General features: G+C 26.4%; 1 protein-coding gene across 3 annotated transcripts in view; it reads left to right on the plus strand.

Annotated features, from left to right (window-relative positions):
- The window catches only part of LOC136075005 (NACHT, LRR and PYD domains-containing protein 13-like), a 75977-nt gene extending 62479 nt beyond the window's left edge, over positions 1-13498 (plus strand). For 2 of the 3 annotated variants that reach the window (XM_065787196.1, XM_065787195.1), the window contains 3 exons: positions 91-1428; positions 11899-11955; positions 13200-13493. In XM_065787196.1, coding sequence (XP_065643268.1) covers positions 91-1428; positions 11899-11955; positions 13200-13258 — 1454 coding nt within the window. In that variant the 3' untranslated portion in view covers positions 13259-13493. Of the gene's footprint in view, positions 1-90; positions 1429-11888; positions 11956-13199 lie in introns of all 3 variants that reach the window. The other variant, XM_065787197.1, reaches the window with a different exon arrangement.
- The last annotated feature ends 11222 nt before the right edge of the window (positions 13499-24720 follow it).

The raw sequence follows: 24720 nt of genomic DNA on the forward strand, positions 1-24720 counted from the left end.
TTATTGTAACAAAGATCATCATTGTCATGATCATGAACATTAGCAAAATCATGACGATGACTTTAATAGAAATTGTTTTGTTTTATTTAGATTTGTCAAGGTTGTCTGCCGAACTAAAAAAGTTTTATCTTAAACATTATGGGAAAATTGGTGAACTTCAACCATTATTAAAAGCATCTGCAAATGTTGATCTGATACAAAAATTTGTTGATCTATGTGTTGTTAATGCAGCGAATGCTCAAGTGGATGCTGTTTTTAGTGTTGAACGAAAAGATTTTCTTGAAAAGCAAATGAATTACACACCAATTCCATACAGTGAAATATTTACAAAAGAAAAATCAGTTATATTAATATCTGGAATAGCTGGTATTGGAAAAACATGGTTGCTTAGAAAATGTTTGCTTGATTGGTCAAATGGATTAATTTGGAAAAATGTTGAACTTGTGTTTTATTTGGAATGTAGGAGGCTTAATCAACATCAAAATATTTCTAATATTAATGAATTGCTAAATGTTTTCTACAAAGATATTGTTAATGACATTAACATTAGTAATCATACTGCACTGTTTATAATTGATGGATTAGATGAATTTAAATATATAAATGAGTTATTAAATTCGAGTTTAACTTGTAACTATCCTATTGTTAATGCTTTAAAAGAAGTTCAAAAATACAAACATGTTATTGCTGGTAGAGTTTATGCAATAGATCAGTACCAAAGTCTATCTGCAAAACATAGCAATAAGTTAACCATTCAAATAATGGGGTTTAATGAAAATGGAATAAATAATTATGTAGAAAATCATGTTGTGGAAGAAAAAAAAGAAGTTGTAAAAACAACATTAAAGGAGTCTCCGATTGCAAAAGCCATGGCATCTGTTCCATTTTATTTGTCTTCGATGTGTAAAATTATAAGTGATTCAAAAAAAATAGATTCAAATTCTTTCTTAACTATGACAGATTTGTATGCAAATATTTTTTTATATTTTCTACGAGAACACATTATTAAAAACAATAAATTGGTTTATGAGATAATGGAAGATAGTTCCAATAAAAAATATGTTTTGAATATTTGCAAAATTGCATATAAATTGTTTGTTGAAAATAAAATAATTTTTTCCAAAGAAGACATTCAAGCTTTTTATAGTGACTTTGATAAAAATGAAGGTAATTATTTTGGATTTATAGAAAAGATTGAAACAGATCTAGGTTGTTATTATCAATTCGCACATTTGACAATAATGGAGTTTTGTGCATCTGTATATGCATATAATTGTTTAAGTAATAAAGAGGTTATGGCCAATAAGAGGCTGAAGAGTTGCTTATCGATGATTTGTGGATTAGCCAATAAAAACCAAAACAGTTTAATAAAGTTTCTTGTTAACCTGAATCCTTTGAATGAATCTTTACCTTGGTTTTCAAGTTTTAGTAAGTCATTTTAGATAAACACACTGGTTCAATAAGATATAAATAATATAGACATTTTTATCTTATTTTTAACAAATTATTTTGTTAGTGCAATATATTTATTTATGTATGTGTGTTTGTGTGTATTTATATTAGGTAAGGTTTCAACATGTTATTTATGTTAATTCATTTTTCACTATAAAAGTTGAGAAACAGCTAAATTTTTTCATTCATTGACTTTTGATTTCATTGACTTCAATGCAAAAGTTAAGAAACAATTGATTTAGTTCTTGCATTAACTTTCATGCTAGAGTTGAGAAACAACTGAATTTTAATAAAACTTTTTTCACAAATGAATTAAGTATCAACTTTTCAATAAGATACTTTCATTAACACAGTACTTGGTAGTATATCTGTTTTTATAAAAAGGATTGCAGAGTCTTTTTTAAGAGTTTTTGTTAATAAAATATAACATATAGGTTTTTATCAAATTTGTTGACAATATAAGTTTATGGCATGAGGAGCGTTTTTAAAATCTCATCAACAAGTGATTTTTTTTTCTAGACTTTAAAAGTTTGTGATGAATCCACAAAATGAAATATTACTTTGAAAAAGTTTTATATTTACATTTAAATTTACTTTAATTTTTATGAAGGATTTTTAATACACAAATCACTTTTTGATAGAGTAACTAAATGTTTCTTATATTTGTTTATAAAGCATGCATTATTTCCAAAATGTCAAAGAGGATTATATATTTTTTTATATTTACTTAAGTGTGTTTTTTTAATGATAAGTTAAGGGCTGGAAAAAACCAGCTAATAAACTTGATTTTAGTCTTAGGACTAAAATTAAGTGCAGTATTTGTTTTAAATAAAGCTTTCTTTACTTTCACAGGAGTTTTAAAAACAATACTTGTTCGTAATGAAAATACTAATTTTCATGACTGATGAGAAATATTTTGGTAAAATTGTTTTTAGAGTGTTTAGCATTTTTTCACATTATTTTTTTTAAATTAAAAATTTTCATGTTTTCTAAAATCTTTATAAAAATAGCCTTCTCTTAAGACTCAGGTTGACATACTTTTAAATTTTTTTTTTCGGACAATATAAGGAATTTTATTTTTATTTCTTTTGGACAATATAAGGAACCCCAAAATCTAAAGATTTGAACCCAAATATATCTTTGTAACTTGATGTGATGGTGAAAAATGAGTTGCATATTTGAAATCAAAATGAGAAATGCTAAAGGAAAAATCTATTGTTTGTCCTCCACCAGAAACCTGTGTAAATAACTGATTTAAATATCAACTATGTATACAAACTGCAAGCTGCAAGTTTTATATATTAATATGACTGTCTTCATAATTTATTTTATGGATATAATTTATTATTGTTCAATCAACTCCACTTTTTTAACCTGAAAACCTTTATATATATATATATATATATATATATATATATATATATATTATATATATATATATATATATATATATATATAGTTGTGATGTACCAATTAATTGGTATTTGCTCAATCAGCTATTTTTTGCACAATCGGCATCGATATTGGCCTTTTTTTTATTAATTTACTGACTTTTCTAACCAACAGCATTTAATACTATTATCCTGCATTATAATAACAATTAAATAATTAAATAATTTGGAATTTTTTTAAGAAATAGTTTTTATTGACTTTGTTTATAGGCAAATTTGTTTATTTTAAGATGATGTTTATAAGCTTTAATTTAACAGCTGAATGTACTTATAATTTTATTTCCATAATGATGTTTTTAGAATAATTTTATTTTGTGTTGTTCTATTTTTAAGCCTAAAAGTAATCTATTTAAGCATTGTTATCTATATGTTTTCAAGTGCAGGCTTTAATATTTTTATATGATTATTGGTAAGATATCTAAATTACTAATTTTGTACAGTTACAGAATTTTAAGTAAATTTTAAGTTAAAGTTGCAGGTCTTATTATTATTCTTAAAATTTTATTAATTAGTTAATTCATCAGTATCAGCATCGGTCTTTTTCCATGTGTTGGCATTGGCATCCATCACAAATGTGCTATTGTTATATCACTTATATATATATATATATATATATTTATATATATATATATATATATTTATTTATATATATATATATTATATATATATATATATATATATTTATATATATATATATATATATATATATATAAATAATATATATATATATATATATATATATATATATATATATATATATATATATATACTAATTATTTCATAGACTGCCTGCCCCAACCAAACCCTCAGTCTATGTAGCAGCACTCCGTTGATAGTCTGTCTATTTGTCAGTCGATGTAGCAGCACTTCGCACATGTTTTACAGTTAAAAAATAAAAATAAAAACATTTGGAATGTTTTTAAAAACATTCTAATTCTAATATGTAAATCTTTAAATCCTTTAATTTGCTGTTTTGTGGTTTAATTACTTCTCGTAATTTAATTAAAGCGTTTTAACATAATCTATCTTTAATTTTGTCAGCTTTAAAACCACAAACAAGTGAAGAGCCATTTTTTACCACAAGTTTGTTTCCTTAGCTGTAAACTATATATATATATATATATATATATATATATATATATATATATATATATATATATATATATATATATATATATATATATATATATATATATATATATATATATATATATATATATATATATATGTATATATATATATATATATATATATATATATATATATATATATATATATATATATATATATATATATATATATATATATATATATATATATATATTACATAAATATACTCAAATTTCAAATCAAAGTCTCAAATTTCTTAACTACTGTAAATTTTTATACATTTGTGGAATATGCTGACAAAATAAAAAAACAATTTTAAAGAATTTATTACTTTTGCTTTTTTAAAAAAATATTTTTTATAAAGGGAGGTTTAATGTAATTATTATTTGAGTTTACTTATTTTTATAGTTTTTTGGAGAAACTTATTTTCGTGCCTGCATTTAGTAATTATTTCCGATTTATTGTTCAATAAGCATTCATGGTTTGCATGTGTAATAACTTCCATTTTTTCTTGTAGGCATAGTATTCATTTTTTGGCAATATTGTTACATGCAAGTGCTGTTTTAAAGATGATCCAAATATAAAATCATCAATTTTTTTATCTTTTAATTCCCTTATAAATTTTGACAGCATGGTGTCTTTTGAATACTTTTTGTTTTTAAAAGATTGCTCATGATCGGCAAAACGTTTTTTCCATTCACCCTCTGTTATGCCAATATATTGTTTATCAGGTACATTCTTAGAGGAAACAACACATTTATATACCACATTTTTTTTATAAACAACTTCCACTCATTGAACAAATGTTTTTTTATAATGAAAATTTTCTGTAGTTTTTTTATTTAGGATTTCTTTTTTGTTTAACTAAGCATTTTTGTGACCTTTTATAATTCTTTCCATATTTTTTGTGCAACTGTCGCTAACTTTAATTGTATTTTGATTAAAAATTTTATGGGGGGGAGGAGGGGTTACACCAAATTACATTTCTGGTTCGCTTTTTTGTATTCTTTTTTTCAGGGTCAAATTTTAGTTCAAAATTTTTAAAGCCACTTTTTTAAGGACATCTTCAAATATTTGTTTAAAAGAATTTAATACATTTTCATTAGAGGAGTTTTGATTTAGCCTGTTATTAAATGAAATCTGGATTTGTTTTAGAATTTGGGGTAGATGATTTGAGTTAATGTTAATATACAATAATCAACGTTTGGTTTTCTTAAATATAAGCTAATATAAATTTTCGGAGAGCTTAAATGTGACGTCAAGAAAGTTCACAATTTTTAAATTTTTGTTTATTTCTATTTGAAAGCCAATGTTTTGAAAAAATTCTATAATTTTGTAAGCATTACTATTAAACCATAGTTGTGATAAAGGCCTAATTCTTTTATATTGATTATTTTACTTAATAAATCTAAAATATATAGTCTAACAAATTCATAAATTTCTGCTTCATTATAGCTGCCCATTGTTACATCAAAGCAGTCATGTATGTTTTTCTAATTCCAAGTTTCCTTATTAAAATAAAGTTTCTCTGTTCTAAAGTTCCCTCCTCAATATAAGACTCAACTAAGCTCTCAATTCGTGAGCGTAAAAGATACTATAAGAATTAAAAAAAAAAAAAAAGAAATAAAACACAAAGTAAAAATAAAGTGCTGAAAAACAAACATAAAAAAATTGTTTATAAATACCATAGAACCTCTGAATTCTGTCTTTTCGTGCAGCACCTTAAAGTATAAAGGTTTCTTTACAATGTTTTATTATACGCATTGTTTTTTCAAAAATAACTGTGTGGCTTTTTGCAAATTCAATTGTTTTATCTAAAATATCTGCAGTTATAGAGGAGTAAAAATTATTAATGTCAAATTGAATAAATGTACAGTCATTTTTATTTTCGATTATGGAGAACCAATTTATAACATCAGTGGTATTTTTCCACTGTTGCAAATTTTATTTATTTTTAAGTTATTTCTTATTTCTTAATTATTCTCTATTATTAATTTTTTCCAATTAAATTTTGCTTACATGTCCAATATTTTGCTTACTTGTCCAAATTTTTTGAGGGAACCAATACTATGAGGAAGTTTTGAAAATCTGGTTTATTTTAGTGTAATGAAGGCTTGGCCAGGTGCAGTTGATATATAATATATACATTAGAGTATTCAAAAAAAGTGAATTTTCAAATCTAAAAAACCATTCCCCCTAAATTTGGGGCAAATGTATAAAAAATGAGCCTCGCAAAGTTTGAGCGCTGTCCGATCAATTTTTTCCCCCCCTCAAGTTAAAAATTTAGGGGAAAATTGACCGAAAAGTGGTAATTTTCGGGTGCCTTGAGGGAGGGGTAATTTTTTTTTTTTCAAATTTTTTTTTTCCTGCTATATGTATATAGGCCTATATTTTTGTTTAAAAATATATGGTTTTTTTCCTACTTCTCAAAAATCTATGTTTGGTGGTATTGAAAATCATGAAAATCAGAATTTTTGTAGTTAAAGTTAGATTTATATATATATATATATATATATATATATATATATATATATATATATATATATATATATATATATATATATATATATATATTTATAAGCCTTGTGTGTATTAACATATACACACAAGGCCTTTCTAACTATTCCCAAGACATGCCAGAGGGAGCAACTAACTTCATTTTGCCAGAAAGAATGAACAGTTGTTGGTTGTGACCTCAGCAATGTTGTTTATCTATATTGAAAAAAACACTATTTATCTATATTGAAAAATCAAAATGAGCAAGAATAAATAAATTTATAAATTTATATTCAAGTTTTATAACAGAAAAAAAATTTACAAATCTAGTAATAATCAAGTTTAACTCTTTATCTTTTTTCGCATCACACCAAGTTCATCATTAAACTTAATCTTTGAAATTGTACCGGATTTTTGTTCTTGTGATCTGAATACAGATCGAACTTTGTCCACAGTTAGCAATCTGTTGTGCTTTTCAGTTTCATCAGAATATCTATGAATATACTGCCCATCATACCTATTGACCGTTTTGAATGGTCATTTACAAAAATCAAAGTTTTAACATATTTTTGAAAACTTTTGAAGCATGACTGAGTATGCCAATAGTTTGGTGGAAGTGAGAGCCAGTCTTGAACTCGTTGCTTATTAAACCCAATCATGTCAAAAATCAGGTAAGAAAAGACATCAACCAAGGCAGACAAGGATGGTGGTTTTTTCCCAATTTTTGTATTCATTTTATAAATTTCCTTGATATCTTGCTTATAATAGTCAGAGCTAGGCATATCAAATGACAGAATTGCTGATGCAATTTTTGCCTTCTCCTCTGATGCTAACTCATCATCTAGCAAAGCTATAGGTATCATTGTTGAATCCAAATACCAACAGTGTTTATACTGAGACTCTAATACAGCATTGACAGCTATTGGGTTTGTACATACCTTCTTGTACAGATGCATTTGATGTATGGCTGTAATGTCAAGAAAAGGAGCTTTGATGACATCCTCAGATTGTAGATACCATTTTGCAGAAAAGCAAACAATAAATTCTGTAATAAGCTTATCTTCAATTTTCAGATTATCATTTTCCTGAACAAACGTAAGTTGATTGGATAAAAGCCGAAGCTTTAGATAATAAATTGCTTTTCCTAAAAATCTTGTATGATGAATAGCACCAGTTTTTCTTACTTTATATGTTATAGGGGATAAGTACGTGACAACTAATTCTGCAAGCTCACTCCTATCATCTCTTATAATACCTGGTTTACTAACGTATGCTTTGCAAAATGTTAATGACTTCATAGCTGCCTTTTCAAAAAAACTGCTTTTAACCTTATTCCAATCAAACCGTAACAGTAGAACTGAATTATAGTTAAAACTAGGTTCTTCAAAAATATTTTTAAGCTTTTTGAAAAGAGGATTATCAGGTCCACTAGTTTCTTCATTGGTCACTAATTTCCAAAAGTGAAGCATTCTTAATTCAGTCACATGATGCCTACATGCTATTCGGAGGAGATACTTATCCAGTTCTTGAGATATTCTGAAAACTGATCCTTTATTCGTCCCAGTGTTGGATGATGTTGTATCAAAGCATATTCCTCTAGTTTTTGACGTAAGTTGATACTCCTTAATTAAGTTCATTACACCTAAGAACTGATCTTCACCAGTAGATGACGCTAGTGAAGGTACTCCAAGTAGGTAAGTCTGTCCATTAATGTTAACTAAAACAGCCATTCTATCCCTCTTTAACATTTTTCCTTTGTTTAGCTCAAACAAGGTCTTCCCATCAAAATGAATTATTCATGGATATGGAGATGCGTCTATGGCTGCTTTAACATCTTCTTTTGAAATTTTTGCCATGTTTTCATTTTCTTTTTTCATTTTTCTATATGCGGTAGACTGACTGCTTTTAACTTCTTTAAGATCAACACCTGATTGATATAGAATTGCATTTGTTACCTTCTGTAAAACATTTGGTGATATATCACAGGCTGTAGCAGTAAATGAAACATTACCAGCAAAAACATCTTTTGGAATTTTTGCAATTACTGTGTCTGGGTTTTCATAGACTTCTATATGATACCAATCACCTAACTCGAAATCAGATTCAATTGAAGAATCATCGCTTAGAATTGTGTCTATAAGTTCAACGTTGGGTACATCATCTCTCAAAATCTTAGGCTGTAAAAGATTTTTCTTCCTGATGCTTTCTTTTGCCTAATTAACAGAAAAAATTTAATTTTAAAATTAGTGGAAAAAAGACAGAGCTTGAGAAAGAGTTAAAGTAATTAATTAAAAGTATTGAATACATTTTTTCTATATTTAATATCCTCTGAACCAATAACAAACTTTCTTTCATTTTCCTGATCTTCAAGAAATTTTAGATCTTCAATCTTGTCTTTTAGTGATCTTTTTTTATCTTTACTGATTGTGTCTTTGAGATTAGAATTACCAGCCCAAAATAGTTTTTTTATTTCTCAAACACGTTTTGTTTAGCCAAATCACCACTATTTCCCCTTTTTGCATTTTTTTTCAAGTTGGAATAAGACTTATGCAATTTAAAAAGTTTTTTAACTAAACTTAAATCAGTTAACACATCAAATCCAGCTTTAATCCAGGGTCTCTTGATTTTAGACAAAATACATTCACAACAACTCTCTGAACATCTAGAAAAATTTTTTTTAGGGGGACAAGCAATAATATCTGATATTGATACAGATCGACATTGTTGGTTATATATTAAATGTTGAAGTATATCCAAGCCTGTTGGAAGTTGTATATCTAAATAGAAAAATTGATATTTTATAAATAAAATAAATTTTTTAGCAACTAATGACTCATTATAATTCCAATATTAATAAAAATGTTTATACCTGATATAGCTGGTTTTGCCTCTTTTATAATAAAAAGTTTTTTTTTCATTGACCTAAGTTGTGCTTCACTCATTTTTAATGTTTATTGTATGTACTAATCTGTATTTATTAGAAAAATTCAAAGTTTTAAACTATCAGAATTTACAGGAAAATATATGTATATAACATTAGGCATAACAGAAAATATATTTTAAAAAATACCAATTTTCATGATTTTCAACATCACCAAACATAGATTTTTGAGAAGTAAGGAAAAAACCATATATTTTTAAACAAAAATATAGGCCTATATATATATAGCAGAAAAAAAAAACTAAAAAAAAAAAATAAATTGCCCCTCCCTCAAGACGCCCAAAAACGATCACTTTTGGGTCAATTTTCCCCTAAATTATTAGCTTGAGGGGGGGGGGGTCAAAAACAAACGAACAGCGCTCAAACTTTTTGAATACCCCTAATATACATATATAAACATTTGCACTTTAAACAAGGCTGGAAGCAACCACTATTAAAATTGGAAGTTACTGAAACAGAAAAGATGAATTCTATAGAGCAATATAATGATTGACAAACACCTAAAGAGATAGCAAATTATATAAATCAGGAAAACAAGATGAAGGGAGCAAATTCCAAAGAACTTTTGTTTGAGGAAAAAAACTATAAAATTAGATATTTTGAACACTTTGGAACGGTAAATGGATGAGACATAATTGAATGACTAGTAATATGAGAATGTATTTTAGAAGATGGCACAAGAGACATTAGACCTTTAGAACAGTGTCTATTATAGTATTTATAGAAAATAGAAAGAAAGGCAACATTACAATTATGTGTGAAAGGTTGTAGGTTGGCTGCAAAAGAAGGTCCAACTATGTTTACAACATGTTTTTGCACCTAGTTTAAAAAAGATAGGGCGTCTTTGCAAGATAGATATGGCGAATATGGCAACAGTATTTCATACAAAGACAGATTTAAGATTTTTAGAGATATAGAATAGAATCCTGAGTAAGAAAGTGACATGCATAATGAAGTGATGCAACCTTAGCAGATGCTATTTTTGCAATCGATTTGATATATGGTTTCTAAGAAAGATCGAAAGTAAGAGTTAATCCTAGAAGTTGAAGGGTAGCTGACTCATCAAGTATATTACTGTTATTAACATAGGAAGATCTAGGTTATTGTGATGATGATTAGCTGAAAACTATTGAGTTTTATTTGAATTAAAGTTCACCAGCCACTGTGTTTGGTTGGTGAACTTTTACTTTGCTGCTGTTGCAGAAGTGAGATCCTTTTCAAGCTCAAATGCCCCCTCCAAGCAATCAGGTAGTGCTGGCTTCTTATCAAGACAAGAATACATGGTACTATCATCAGCAAACAATGTCACCTTAGATGTGAGAATTTCTGGCAGATAGGTAATGTAAATTAAAAGGAGTATAGGGCCAAGGATAGCACCTTGAGGTACCCCTGAAGTTACAGGATATGAAGATGAGTACTGTACATTGAGGTTAACTTTTATACTATAATTAGTAAGGAAGGATTCAGTAACCTTAAAGATGTTACCAGATACATCGTAAGAAGAAAGCTTATGGAGAAGACCAGCATGCTAATCCTTATCAAAGACTTTAAAAGTGTTGAGAGCGATAACCTTAACCTCTCCACATCTATCAAATTCACAATAAAACCTATCGGTTATTAACGTTAACAAATTAGCAGTAGAGCGAGAAGATCAAAGTCCATAATGATGGTCAGAAAGTAAGTTATTAGATTCAAGATAAGAGATTAAGTATTTGTTTATTAAAGGCATTAATCAAAAACATTGCTTATTATAGTAAGAAGACTAATGAGATGGTAATAAGTTGAGTCAGATCGCTTTCCAGAATTTTTTAAAAATCGGTGCTGCTAAAAGATGCTGCTTTCCAGCAGGCTAGAAAACAAGACTCTTAAAAGCACTTTTTAAATAGTTTTAAAAGTATAGACAACAGCTCTGAAAAACACTTCTCCAAGACTATAACAGGTATGTTTTTCGGACCTCAAGCTGTATAAGACTCTACACAGGAAATTACTTTAGATTTACTTTAGACAGAAGCTGGAGTGATATGAATGTCAAGCAATGTATCAACTTGTTTGTTGGCTTTATCAGGTAAAGTGCAACTAGTGGAATTAAGAGATAATAATAATGAAAACTTCTTATCTTTTGAATGTAAAACATGCAAGTAGTGTTGCTACATTTACTATCTTATAGCCTGCTGCTACAAGAGAGTGTTGCTGCATTGACTATTTTATAGTCTGCTGCTACAAGTGAGTGGTGCTACATCAATTATATTATAGCCTGCTGCAGCAAGAAAGTGTCACTACATTGCCTGAGAGTTTGGTTGAGGCAGGCAGTCTATCAAATATTAAAAAAAACTTTTATTTTTAAAAAATTGTTTTTAAACTTTTGTAAAATGAAACAAGCATTTTGTTGCATTAAAAATATATATTATATTATTCAATAAAATATATATTCATTAAAGTATATCTTAGGAAACTGGTTCTCTGGGAACAGAAAGATTAGTCACACTGGAATAATATGGATTTTAGGTAAGAAAGTTTATATTTTAGTAAATTTATATTTATATTCTTTAAAAAAAATTTTAATTTTTTTTTCAGTTAAATGATTTTGTTTTGTCTTGTCATTACAAAAATTACACAATTTTGTGTAGAATAAAAAATAAGCATATAAGCAGAGCAAAAAAATAGAAAAAATTTGCCTTATCAATGTGTCTTTAAGCTGCGTTTGCTTTCCTTGTAAAACATTCATTTAGTTTTAAAATGTAAAAAATAAAAATTTTGTGTACCATTTTTATGTTTAAAAAAAAGGCTTTCATGATTTGTTGGCAAATAACATTAGATACTCAGTGTAGACATTCCATAGACAAGATATTTTAAGAAAATACTATATTATGTCTAAATACAGAATCTATGTATGTTAAATATAGTAACTAAAACAGTTAACAGATGGCTTAAACTGTCAATTGTATGAGTCAGGAAAACATAAAGAAAAGAAAGGGTTCTAAACTAATGATGGAAAAAACCAAATGAATTTTGAGCATGAATAAGTAATAACAGTAAAACAATAGGAATTATTTAAATGCAGAGACATTCAAGGTTAAGTTTTAGTTAACGGAACAAGCTGTGATAGCCTGTTGAAATAGTGGCTAGGGTGCTATTTATTGAAAAGAAAAAGAGATGCAGCCATATGATAATATGAAGGAGGCTAAAGTTTTGCTACTTAAGCAGGTCCAATGACATTTACAATGTTTATTTAAAAGAGACCTTATCTAAAAGAGAGAAGGTTTTAAAAAATTACATAAGTATTCTATACAGGAAATAGTAAGAGATTTATAGAGGTAGAGTTTATGATTATTGTAATTTTATGTTATTTTCGCATTAATTGACACCTATCAGAAATGTGCAACAAAAAGTTCTCCAAATTTTGTTTTAATCTATTAAACTTATACTCTATGGCGTAAGATGAAATAAATCAAAATAAGATTAAGATATGCATAAAAAGTAACTATTAAGTATTTTGTTTTTGTTTAAGTATTTTTCTGTTTTTACAACAGGTCCAAACTTACAGTGTGATACTATATGGCGCATGTCTAAAATAAAAAATTCTAAAATAACAAAAAAAAAGAGATCTTTTAACAACTTTCTTAAAAATTTCTGATGTATCAGACTAATTTATTTAAAACAATTAACAATAGTGTAACAATTAGTACTATTTAGGATGAAAGTATAATACTTGGTAGACATGTTGATAAAGTTAAATCATTTATTTTAAGGCTCAGACCAACCTTCAAAATCACACACATGGTCCATGAAAATTAGCACCTGTCCATAGCAACACAATTTTCTTAAAATTTCTATGCCTATGCACAGTGGAACAGAGTGTGCCAAAATACCAAAAAATAAATGTCAGCATTGCACTGTGAAAATTTGTCATAATGGTGAAGACATGTTCATTAAAGGAAGTATCTAGTTAAAAAAACATTAAATATTAATTTAAGTTTATCCAGTTATTTACACGTTAATTTGACATGTGTTCCAAAACGCTATTTTGCATTTTTTATTTATCAACTTTCTTATGCTACTATTGTTTTAATATAACTTTATTGACTTTCATTTTAAAATATATTATTTTAATAATCAAATTAATTATTTTAATTAACTTTTAATTAATTTTTTTAATTAATTATTTTAATTAAATTAATTAATTTTTTCGCATAGACTATTAAAAACAATTTAGCGTAAGTGTAATCATTAGTTTTTATGCATCAAAAACAGACAGTTTTCAATATTTTTTTTTGCTAATAACCTTTACTATTAAGTATTATACTATCAGATAAACTATCCTCCAAAACATTTGACTATGTAAATCTCATGCTAAATGTATGTAAATAGCCATGCATCATAAATATTTTGCTACTTTTTGCAATAAAAAAAGTTATAACATAAGATTGGTCTTCAGTTAATGGTCAGTTGATGAGAAATACTAAACATATAAAAAAGATGTTTAGTACACAAAAAATGCTTACAAAATCTTTTGCTACTGTTATAATATATAAGTTCTGTAAATATAAATATAAAAAAGTTATTTTTATGACAAGCATTGAAAAGTAGTATTTTTGATGTTTACACTGATAAAAGTTGTCTTGTCCATTAAAAATATTTCAGATTTTTCACCAAAATTTAAATTTTTTAATATATTTTTTTATATTATATAATTACATGTTTATTACTTTATTTATGTATTTTATATATAAATATAATTATTCTAATAAAAAAAACTACGAAAATAATTTTTGCATAAAAAACTAGATTTTGTCCCACTGTGCTATGGAGCCCTGTCCATAGGAAAAAATTTTTTTTTTGTCAAAATCTTCTAAATTCTACACCTATGCAGAGCTCAATATAAATGAAGCAAAAAGTACAAAAACACTATAAGGGAAAAAGTTAACTGATAAAAAGTTACAGAGCCTTAAAAGGTTATTAATACAGGGGGTAAAATTGTACAAAGTAGAGCATGCAAAAATAGGTTACAATTATTTTTAAAGAGAATGACAATGTACAAAGTTTTACAAGAATTTTATTTATTTAAAATATAAAATTAGTTTTTATAGTAGTGTAATCGAATCTAAATAAATCTACTTTCAAAAAATTAATGTTTAGCAAACACCATACCGCCTATACAAGATGCTTTACAACAGCATCTCTAGAGCTGTTAACCAGGGTTTATATTGCTGGACGCAATCATTGTAAAAGAATCCATAATTGGTTAATCCATGTGAGTAGGGTTAGATTATGACAGACAATATTTACTAAATTATTTGGAAGATAATTTTGAAAGCTTCCAAAATGCGCAGTTAACTTTTAATATCTTTTGGAAACAGCAGCAGTGCGATGCACAATTTGCGATTACAAAATTACATTGTTATTACGTTTTATTATAGAGTAATGTGTACAATAAATATTATAAAATATATATAAAATATAAATAGTAAAATTTAACTTTAGCTAACAGCCTAATAGTATAGATATATGTGTGAGCTTGAGTCTTATTGTATTGAACATCTTAAGAGTTTTTTTCTTAAAATTAAAAAGAAAACAAAGTACAATAAAAAAATACCTATTGTTGTGAGAACCAAACACTCAATCAACTTCTATGTATGTACAGAAGCCCTTCCAGCCCACTAAATTAGTATCATGTCAGATTGCTGATTAAGTGCAGATAACTGATCTAAATGCTTTTATATTTGTGTCTCCTTGTATATATACATGCATGCATAAAAATATACAAGGAGGCACCATTATTTATACACATATAAATAAATATATACATCAAAATAGAAGCTTTTATCCCATTATCCAGTAACATTGTGCAAAGTAGACTACCAATATTCAGGTTAATACTAAATATTCTTTTTGTAAATACATTATTTTAAATATTGTTTAAAACTTATTTTTACGAAAATAGGTGAGATTTAAGCTAAATCACAGTTGTTATGGCAGTGGTCAGGTGAACTTAATTATGCAAGTAGACAAGAAGTATTCAGGTTAACACTATCTAAGTTTAAACTTACCTTTACATAAGCAGAATAACATTAGGCTGCACTAGGCCGCACATGTGATCTACTTTAAATTACAATATCATATATAGACAAAAATTTTCAACCAAAATTTCTGAGCTCAGCTGAGTGCAGTAGGTGCTAGGCTTTTTATTATAAATGATATCCAATCATAGATTTTGCTTTAAAAAACAAAAGATGGCGCATGAAAAACGGTTTTAATCATTTAAATCTTGTTCAAATCTCTTTTAAATAGCACTTTTAATATTGTTGTGTTATGGAACATTTATAAACAAGGATGGGAACAAATAAGGGTTTAGAGGCTAAGAACTAATAAGCCCCAAAGTCTTTTCTATTAATAATGCCCATTTTATATCAAACACAAAAAAATAACAGAATATGGTTTACTAAAGAAATATGGGTTCTTTTACGAGATGTTGGTCTGGAGACTCGGTTTTAGTCTTAAAAGTCTGGAGTATTGGTCTTGGAACTTTACTCTTACATGAATTACTTAAAAAGAATACGTAAATATGTAAACTTTACTTTAATTTTTTTTTTTTTTTTTGTAACTATGATGTGTGGCTACTATACATTTAAATTGTTTATTTTAAGTTTGGGTAAGCGAGGCAAAAAAAACATTCTTTTTACAAATAATTTCAAAGTTTTTATATTTTAGTTTTTATATATAAAACTTTTAATTTGCATTTTTTTAAATGCATTTTAATAATAGGTTTAGTACCACCTAATTGTCTTACAAGGCATTTTTATCATTTATCTTTAAAAATCCATTATTTTGCAAAATATTGTGATATAATCTCGTAACTTTGCAGATATGACATTACACACTCTGCAAGGAAATAATAACAATTTTTTTGTGCTGCTCCTAATGTGACTAAAAATAACAATGAAGTTGAAAATGTTTTTACTAACCATTTTACCCTAAAACTATTGTATCAGATTGTAAACAATGATTTCACCAGTATTCAGCATTGAAAATGATTTAAATGAACAGAAAAAAATATTACTTTTAATTTGTTTACTTTGTTATTCTGCATAGTTTAAAAAAAAAGTTTTCAATAATGATTTTTTTTAGTTTGGCTTTCAGCAGCATACTGCTGTTTTTTTTTATTTTCTGTTTATTTCCACATTTATGATCTCAATTTTTTGCTTTAACAAAGCAGAAGGAAATATTTTTCTTAAATTCTGTCTCCTTCCTTTCCAAATTCGTTTAGTCATGTTTTGACAATAGTTTTTCTTTTTTGCAGATCTGCACAAGGCCAGCCAGTACTTGTACACTGCTCAATTTTGACATCAAATAAATCTTTATCTTTTAGTAATATTGCAGTTCTTTTGCAATCAAACTCTGTTATTTCATCTTCTTTAGCCTTGATTTTCTCAGTGGTTTCTTATTTTTTGCACAACTTTACCTTCTTCCTCTTTATTTACAGCCTGTTTGCTGGCTTTTTTATATATGTTTTTGGCATCATAGTAATTCAGTTTTGGGCCTCAAAAAAAATTGTTTGATCAGACAGAAAATTGGTTCTTTTTTTTTTATAAGGACATAAAAATTCTATAAATAAATTTCACCTATCTTATAAAATAATATTATATTATAAACATATATCTAATCGAAGAATTAATTTGTGTTAAATTGACTTGGTTTTTATGTTACAAGTAAATTGCCTTAAAATGTGCATACTTGTTGTGTTTTTTTTGAATAAATCAGCGTTTTTTTTTGTTTTTTTTACTTTTTTAAGTCTATGTTATTTATTTGCATAATTTTTGTTGAGGATTTTACTTTCGATTGTTTTTACTTTTAAATAATATATGTATAATTTTTGTTTGAGTTTTGAAGATTTTCTTATACTGTTTGTAATCCATGGTGATTTTACATTTTTGTTTTTATGAAAAAATTTAGCTCCTGCATTTTTTTTATATATCTATTGCTTTAAACTGATTTTATGATAAATACTCTAGAATGTGGGGTAAGCACAATTATACATTTAAAAATCTTTGTATAAAACAATTGTTACCACATATAATAATATTTCGTCTTTTAGATTTATTTTCTTTCTATTGATTTATAAATCGTTTCAAAAGACACAGAAATAACTTGACTGAACATTTTTTCTAATGGATTGTTTGTAAACTATTTTACTTTTATTGGTTTCTGTTTTTTTTTTCTTATTGAGTTATGATTTAAGTTTATACTGTTGATTTATGTGACTTCTATTGAAAAATGATTGTTATATTTTTTCTTGCATAATTTAATGCTCATTTGATCCTTTTAGCTGGCGTGTTTTGCTTGTGAGTATAAAATTAATTTTATTAATTTACAAAACTTTTTAAAATCATTCTTAGATTTTTTTTATTTTTATCGTTTTGTCTGAGTGATCTAGTGTGATCTAGCTAGTGTCTGTATGATCTAGGCTTTTTTTATTCTACCACACTTTCATTTTTTCTAAAAATTATCATCATAGTAGGTGCTGTTTTATTTCTCTCTGTTTTCTTTGTGTTTCTATTTTTTCTTATTTGTCCTAGCCTTTAAATAGCATCTTTGGGGGTTAAGACTTCACCAGTTCTTTCATTAGTTTATGTTACTATAGTTTAAGTTTTTTTTCTGAGGGTTGTGTTACTGAATTTATTGCTTCATTCCTTGTCAGCATTCTTGGCAAATCATTCTTGAATAAATCAAGGTGTGTCAGTCCTGCTGCACTACTTTTTGTAGGCTGTTTTGCTTCCTTTTTTATAGGTTAACCAAAAGATTTTGGATATTCTTTCGGTCAGCCTATGCTTCCATTGCCTGCTAAATGAAACAATTCAGGTCTTGGCCAAAAATTTATTTTTTAAATTATGTCTTTTTTTTTGTTAATCTGTTTGCAGAACTGCGAAATGATATGTCGAAAGTTGAGCCAGATTTTGGCTCTCCTTGTAACATATTATGAATTTTTTCTTATGTTGTATATTTACCTTTGCAATTGATTAGATGCCCTTACCTAAGATTGTTCTTTTTTAATCAAAAAATAACTGAAGTAAGTTTTTGTTTTCATTGATCAGACAGAAAATTAGTTCTTTTGTACTTCTTTGAAACCAGAACAAACTAATCTTGGTGTTCTTAGGTTATCTTGACAACCAAACTTGCATAGATTAGGGTTAAAACAGTGGCTAAGTGAACTTACCCAATAAACACAGATTGGTTCAGAGTTGGTCAATATTTAGTTAAAATCAGTCGAAAAATGAATAAAACGTTTCGGACCTATTATTGACTGAAAATCGACACTTTATTTGAAATGCATATTTCAAACTTTTTATATAAACGTTTTACAATATTGACTGGTATAAGTCGCTATTCTAAATGTTTGATCGACGTTTAATAAGCGTTTATTATATTATAATTAAGTAATATAGCCATTGGTCAGAAGACTAACATAACAGCTTAAGTCATGCGGTTTATATAGGCATAATTAAAACGAAAATGAAAAACATATTAAAAAATTTTTTTCATTGGCCTAATAAATAGATTAGACTTTAAGATTAACGTTTTAAAGATTATCTTCCTTTCAACAACTGAAAGCAAAACGATTTATAAATAAATAATAAACGAATGTCGATTGCACCATTTTAATTCATGAAAGTTAAAAAGCTCTTATCGCAACAATCTTTTATACTAAATGCCAACATATCAATGGACTCCGATGTTTTAGAAATTATTGATGGCGACATTGACACTGTTAAAAAAAATGAGTTGCTGGTCTCTTATTATGAAAGTCCTGCTGCAAGAACTTTTTTCATAAGTTTTATAAGCAGTTAAAATTCATTTTGTAAAAGCTAGTATGGTTGTGTAACAGTAGGTATTCATCTTTGTAATAATCAAGAATTTTAATAATTAAATATTTATTTTTTTATTTTAAATACATTTTAGCCTAATTTAGTTACATTACATTGCTAGAGAAAATTGGTGGAACTGAGCTGGTAAAAACCATTGCATATGTTATGTCGCGACGTTACTAATTTTTGTCAAAAATAAACAAAGATGGTACAGGAAATTTCGGAAACTTCCATTTCGAAAATCCTCTATATATAAAGTTGTTCTGTGTAATTCCAATTTTAATTTATGAATGTACATCTAAAATGCTAACTATTTCACCCTAGTTTTTTGCGGTTACAAATCAGGTAACGAAATCAGACAATCAAAATACGAACATGGAAGATGATGTTGCACAAAAACAGGGGTATGACAATCAAGCGGTAGACGAAGGCTTTTGATGATGCTTAAACCTGAGAAAACAGTGATCCAAAATATATTTATGAGTTTATTAATTTAATTAGTAATCTTTGACTTAATCTTAAATTAAACTTATTTTCTGCTGAGATTAGATTTTAAAAATATTTGGTAGAAATTGTTACTACAAAATTTCTACTGCAAAAAGCTTGATCATTTTTTTTTTTAATTATTAAGCATGAACGAGCACGAACATTTTTTCTCTAAATCCTCACTATAGGAAAAAGTTTATAACTTTATATAAAGTTTTACAATATAAAAGTAAACTATAAGTAGTATAGTATAAAAGTTTATAAACATATTATAATAGTTATAAAAAATATAAAAAATAAGACCAGGTCTTTTATAACTATATCTCATTTAAAAATTTCATTTTTTTAATTATATCTTATTTATAAATTTCATCACTTTTATAATTATATCTTGTTTATAAATTTCAAGATTCCGAATAATAATCCTATAATAGTCGTCTAAAATACGTTTGAATATCGATGTTTTATGGATGTTTTCTCTTAACGTTAATCTGGATTTTGTTCTAAACGGATAATCGACCAAATCTGAAGTTTTGTCTTAACGTTCTTTTGACGTTTAAAAGATGTTTATGCGTTTACTGGGTAATTATGCAAGTAGACTACAAGTATTCAGGTTAACACCATCTGAATTTTTTTTTTTTTTTGTAATATAGTTTTGTAAAAATTATTTCAAATTTATTTTCACAAGAATAGATAAGATTTAGGCGAAATCACGGTTTTTATTTAAGTTTCTAATCTACATTGCCTGTGGTGCAATAATGTACATTGGCAAAATTTTCGCCCCCCTGCCCCAAACGTGAGAGCAACAAGTTCATGAAGTATTTTTTGTACTATTCTTAACTAGACTTATATTCATCGATAAATTTTAAGTTTCATAGTATTATCTATTAGCGTTTAAAAATTATTACCATAAAAAATTTGCAACCCCCTCAAATTGAGGGGGGTTTAAACTTTATATGGTCATAATTTTTGAACGCTAAAATATTTTAAAATGAAATCTAAAATTTATCAAAGTCTAGTTAAGAATAGTACAAAAAACACTTCATCAACTTGTTGCTCTCACGTTTGGGGCAGGGGGGCGAAAATTTTGGGGCTTTTTTGTTCCCAGCCTCCAATCATCGCAATTTTTTGCAAACCCTCATTATTTGACATAAGTATAAACATATAAATGTTTGGAGTTAGCTCCATGTGTGGAAGTTACCTATCTCGAACACCAAAAAATTCTTTCTACGCCTATGCTTTTGTACATATAATTAAAACATTTTTATTTATATTTTTAAATATTTTTTTTGTTCATTTTTTTTTTTTAATATATTAGTAATTCCTCCTATTTGCCTTTAATATGGATGACAGTGTGAGATTATTTAATCTTGAAAGTTCAAAAGATATAGCGGAATTTATTAGTCAAACAAAATCTAGTCTAAAAATCTATTAGTCTAACAAAATACTATATTTTCTCAACCTTTTGTTAGAGAAATGTTTTCTTAAAGAGATATTCTCATGAATTAGTGATGTCTTAAACTTATTTCAAGAAGTTCAAAAAATAAGGGTTACCAAAAGAATTCAGTGATATTTTACACCGTTTTAGAACAATCCCAAGATAACATAAGAAATGAAAATAAAAGAAAAAGATGCCAGACATTCACAAAATAAACGATTAACAAGGCATAATGCCATCCACCTAATTGTTTGACACACCTAAAAAGCTATTGCGGAAATTGCGTAAAAACTGTAGCAGGTTTTGACGTTCAAAAAGATATATCGAACATGATGATTAACATATTAAATTAATATTATATAAATGTTACACTTCTTTTCAAAGAATTCAGAAACTTTTTTTTTTCAATTTTTTTATTATATAATTAGCTTTTTAAAATAGTCACTCGAAGTTTATATCAATTTGATAAATGCGCCTCTTATTTAAAGTAGCAGTTGTGATGGAATTTTTAGTTATTGTAAATATTTCATATTTGTTCAAAGATTATTTAAGCATATTATTAAAAAAACGGTTACGGTTTAAAACTGATTTCAATAGGAAACATCAAGAAAACAATAAATACAAGTATTTTACATATATATATCGTTTGCTTGAGTTCGTTACGTTTATATAATAAGAAATTTTTTATGAAATTATTTATAATATATAACTTTATATTCGCTTCATTTATAGGTATTACTAAAGTAACTGATAATAATTTACAAACTTTAAATTCTGCTTTTTAAAAAAACGCGTTTTTACACATTTTTTGTGGCTTTTAAATTATCTTAATGACGTCAGACAAAATAACAGTAACCAAATCTATTTTTTAATTTTTTATTTTATTTATTTCACATCAATAAAATTATTAGTTTATGTTCTCCAACGAAAATATATAATTTATTATTTATTTCACATCAATTAAATTAATAGTTTACGTTCTCAAACGAAATTATATAATTTATTATTCGACATATTATCAAGCTTTTAACGTTATCTAAACCTTATGGTGAAGCCTCAAATACTTTCATTTCAAATATAATTAAACTAACTACTTTAAACGCTATAAATATACTATAATTAATGTAATAAAACTGAGTAAATAAATATACCATAATTAATGTAATAAAACTGAGTAAAATACATTTCAAAAAATTCATTTCAGAAAATATAAAAAATCTTCGTGAGACCTGGAAAGGCATAATTAGATTAGATTTGGTTCAGTTAACTTATATGTGTGTTTAATTAATGTATGTTTTGTCAACTCTAAGCAATTTGGAGGTACATTATTGACATTTTCGACATTTATTAGACTATATATTTCATAAAAACGGTTGCGATAGTTACGATATCATTCTATAAAACTAAACGGTTGATTCAAAATTTTTTCGAATATGTGAAAAGATCTTTTTAAAGTTCGATCGTCGAGTTTTAAGTATATACAACCTAACGTTTTTTTTTTTCTTAAAAAAGTTTTACGAACTCATAGCGTCACCATCGTTTATTAAAACATACACGGGTAACAAAACTTCCTGAAATTCGTAAGTAATTTATATATAGTAATATATATTCGTAAGTAAATTCTTCAGTTTTATATTCATTTGTTTGTTTTTATTAAAAAAGTTTTTTGTTTTAAAACTAAATTTATATATTTCTAAAACAATAACTTACGACGACTGTCTTTTGTATAGGATTGATGATAATAAGTATTTTTTTATTGTGGATATATTAGTTAAATTATATTATAAATATACAAGATTAAATTGCTAAAATATATAAACCTTTCAATTTAATGTAACATTTTTTATAATATTTTGATTTCTATCCATAAGCTTATTCTTTTTAATATAAAATAATAGCATATAGGTACGTGTTTATAATTTTCAAACTGTTTATATATTTAATCGTTATATGTTAATGGAAAGAGTTTTAAATTAATATGAAAATGGTGAAATATTTTATAAAAACGAACGATTTTATATTGTTTCATCTCCATTTGTGTATGAAAATTCTTTATAAGAATATTGCAACTTGAAAATAACGCTTTAACGAAATTGAAGTTTTGTATTCGTTAATTTGTTTTTTTTTTTTTTTTTTTTAACGTATGGAAATATAATATGAGTTTCCTCTTGGAAATACGATAATTGAGTATGAAAGAGTAAGTTTTTCAATTAAAGGGTACATTGAAAATAGATGTAAAAAATTAAATAAATATGTTGAAAAAGAAATCAACCTGCCTTCAAAACGTTAGTGGTGCAAAAAAAAAAAAAGCATATTTATAAACCTTAAAAAATTCTTAAGTTAACACATCATCTCGCCACAAAAACTCTACACTGCAAAAAAAATGTTATCGTCGCGTGGAAAACATTGTTTTTACAAATTTTTTACTTTAAAAAATGTTTGCCATACTTTTCTATGCCAAAAACTAGTACATTATGATAAATGTATGTACGTATCTATGTCATACTACTTTTATAACATACTTAGGTATTATTCAATTGCATTTTCAACCGACTGTTTTTAATCGTTTCTTTTTCGTTCTATATGTTTACAACATTTGCACAATATGGTACTATTTTTAATGTAAGTCGACAGTTCGTCTAAGTTAAATATTCTGGCATGAACCTGTGTTTCTTTTGCAAAAAGTTTCAGAGAAATATTTTTTTTATGAAACAGTTGTGAATGAGAAATTATTTTCTTGTTTACGTTAAAATGTTTGTTACATGGATTTATTTTTTACTTTTTAAAACAGTATGTCATTTGATGCAATTTTATGCGTTTTAATGGTAAATTTTAAATTTAATCGATTATCGGTTTATCTAAGGTATGTTTGTTGCTTGTATTAATATATTATATATATTACATTTTGTAGTTATGCTTTAATGATGAAATAATGTTGACTATGATGTGTAAAAGTCTCTTTATTATGAATCTTTTTAATTTTTTTGTTTTTCACCATGACAGCCTTTTTTCATAAGTCTTGCGTATTTCTGTTTAGACTTTAATCGCTCAGTATAAATCAAGAAACGCATTTTGTATCACATATTATATTTTATCTTATAAAATTTAAATCTATTTTGTAAAATGATTATAAAAAAGTTATACAATATTGAAGTAAATTATTTGTAAATTGATTTTTAAAAGGTTAAAAGATATTGAAGTAAGTTATTTGTAAAATGATTTTAAAAAGGTAAAAGAAGTTAAAGTAAATTGTTTGTGTAAAATGATGTTAATGAGTTGTGAAATTGAAAAAGCAAAACGCCGTATGACTTACAATAATTAAATTATCTGTTAACATTAACAATTTATGTTATTGCAGCAATGAATTGGTTCACCAAATGGTTTTTTTCAAATCCAAACTGGTTTAATAGGAAATAAGTCCACTCATTAGAAAAGCAATAAGCTTTATCAAACAGACTGGCATAGATGTGAACCTGTATTACATTG

Source organism: Hydra vulgaris, chromosome 01 (genome assembly GCF_038396675.1).
Source record: "Hydra vulgaris chromosome 01, alternate assembly HydraT2T_AEP".
Classification (NCBI taxonomy): domain Eukaryota; kingdom Metazoa; phylum Cnidaria; class Hydrozoa; order Anthoathecata; family Hydridae; genus Hydra; species Hydra vulgaris.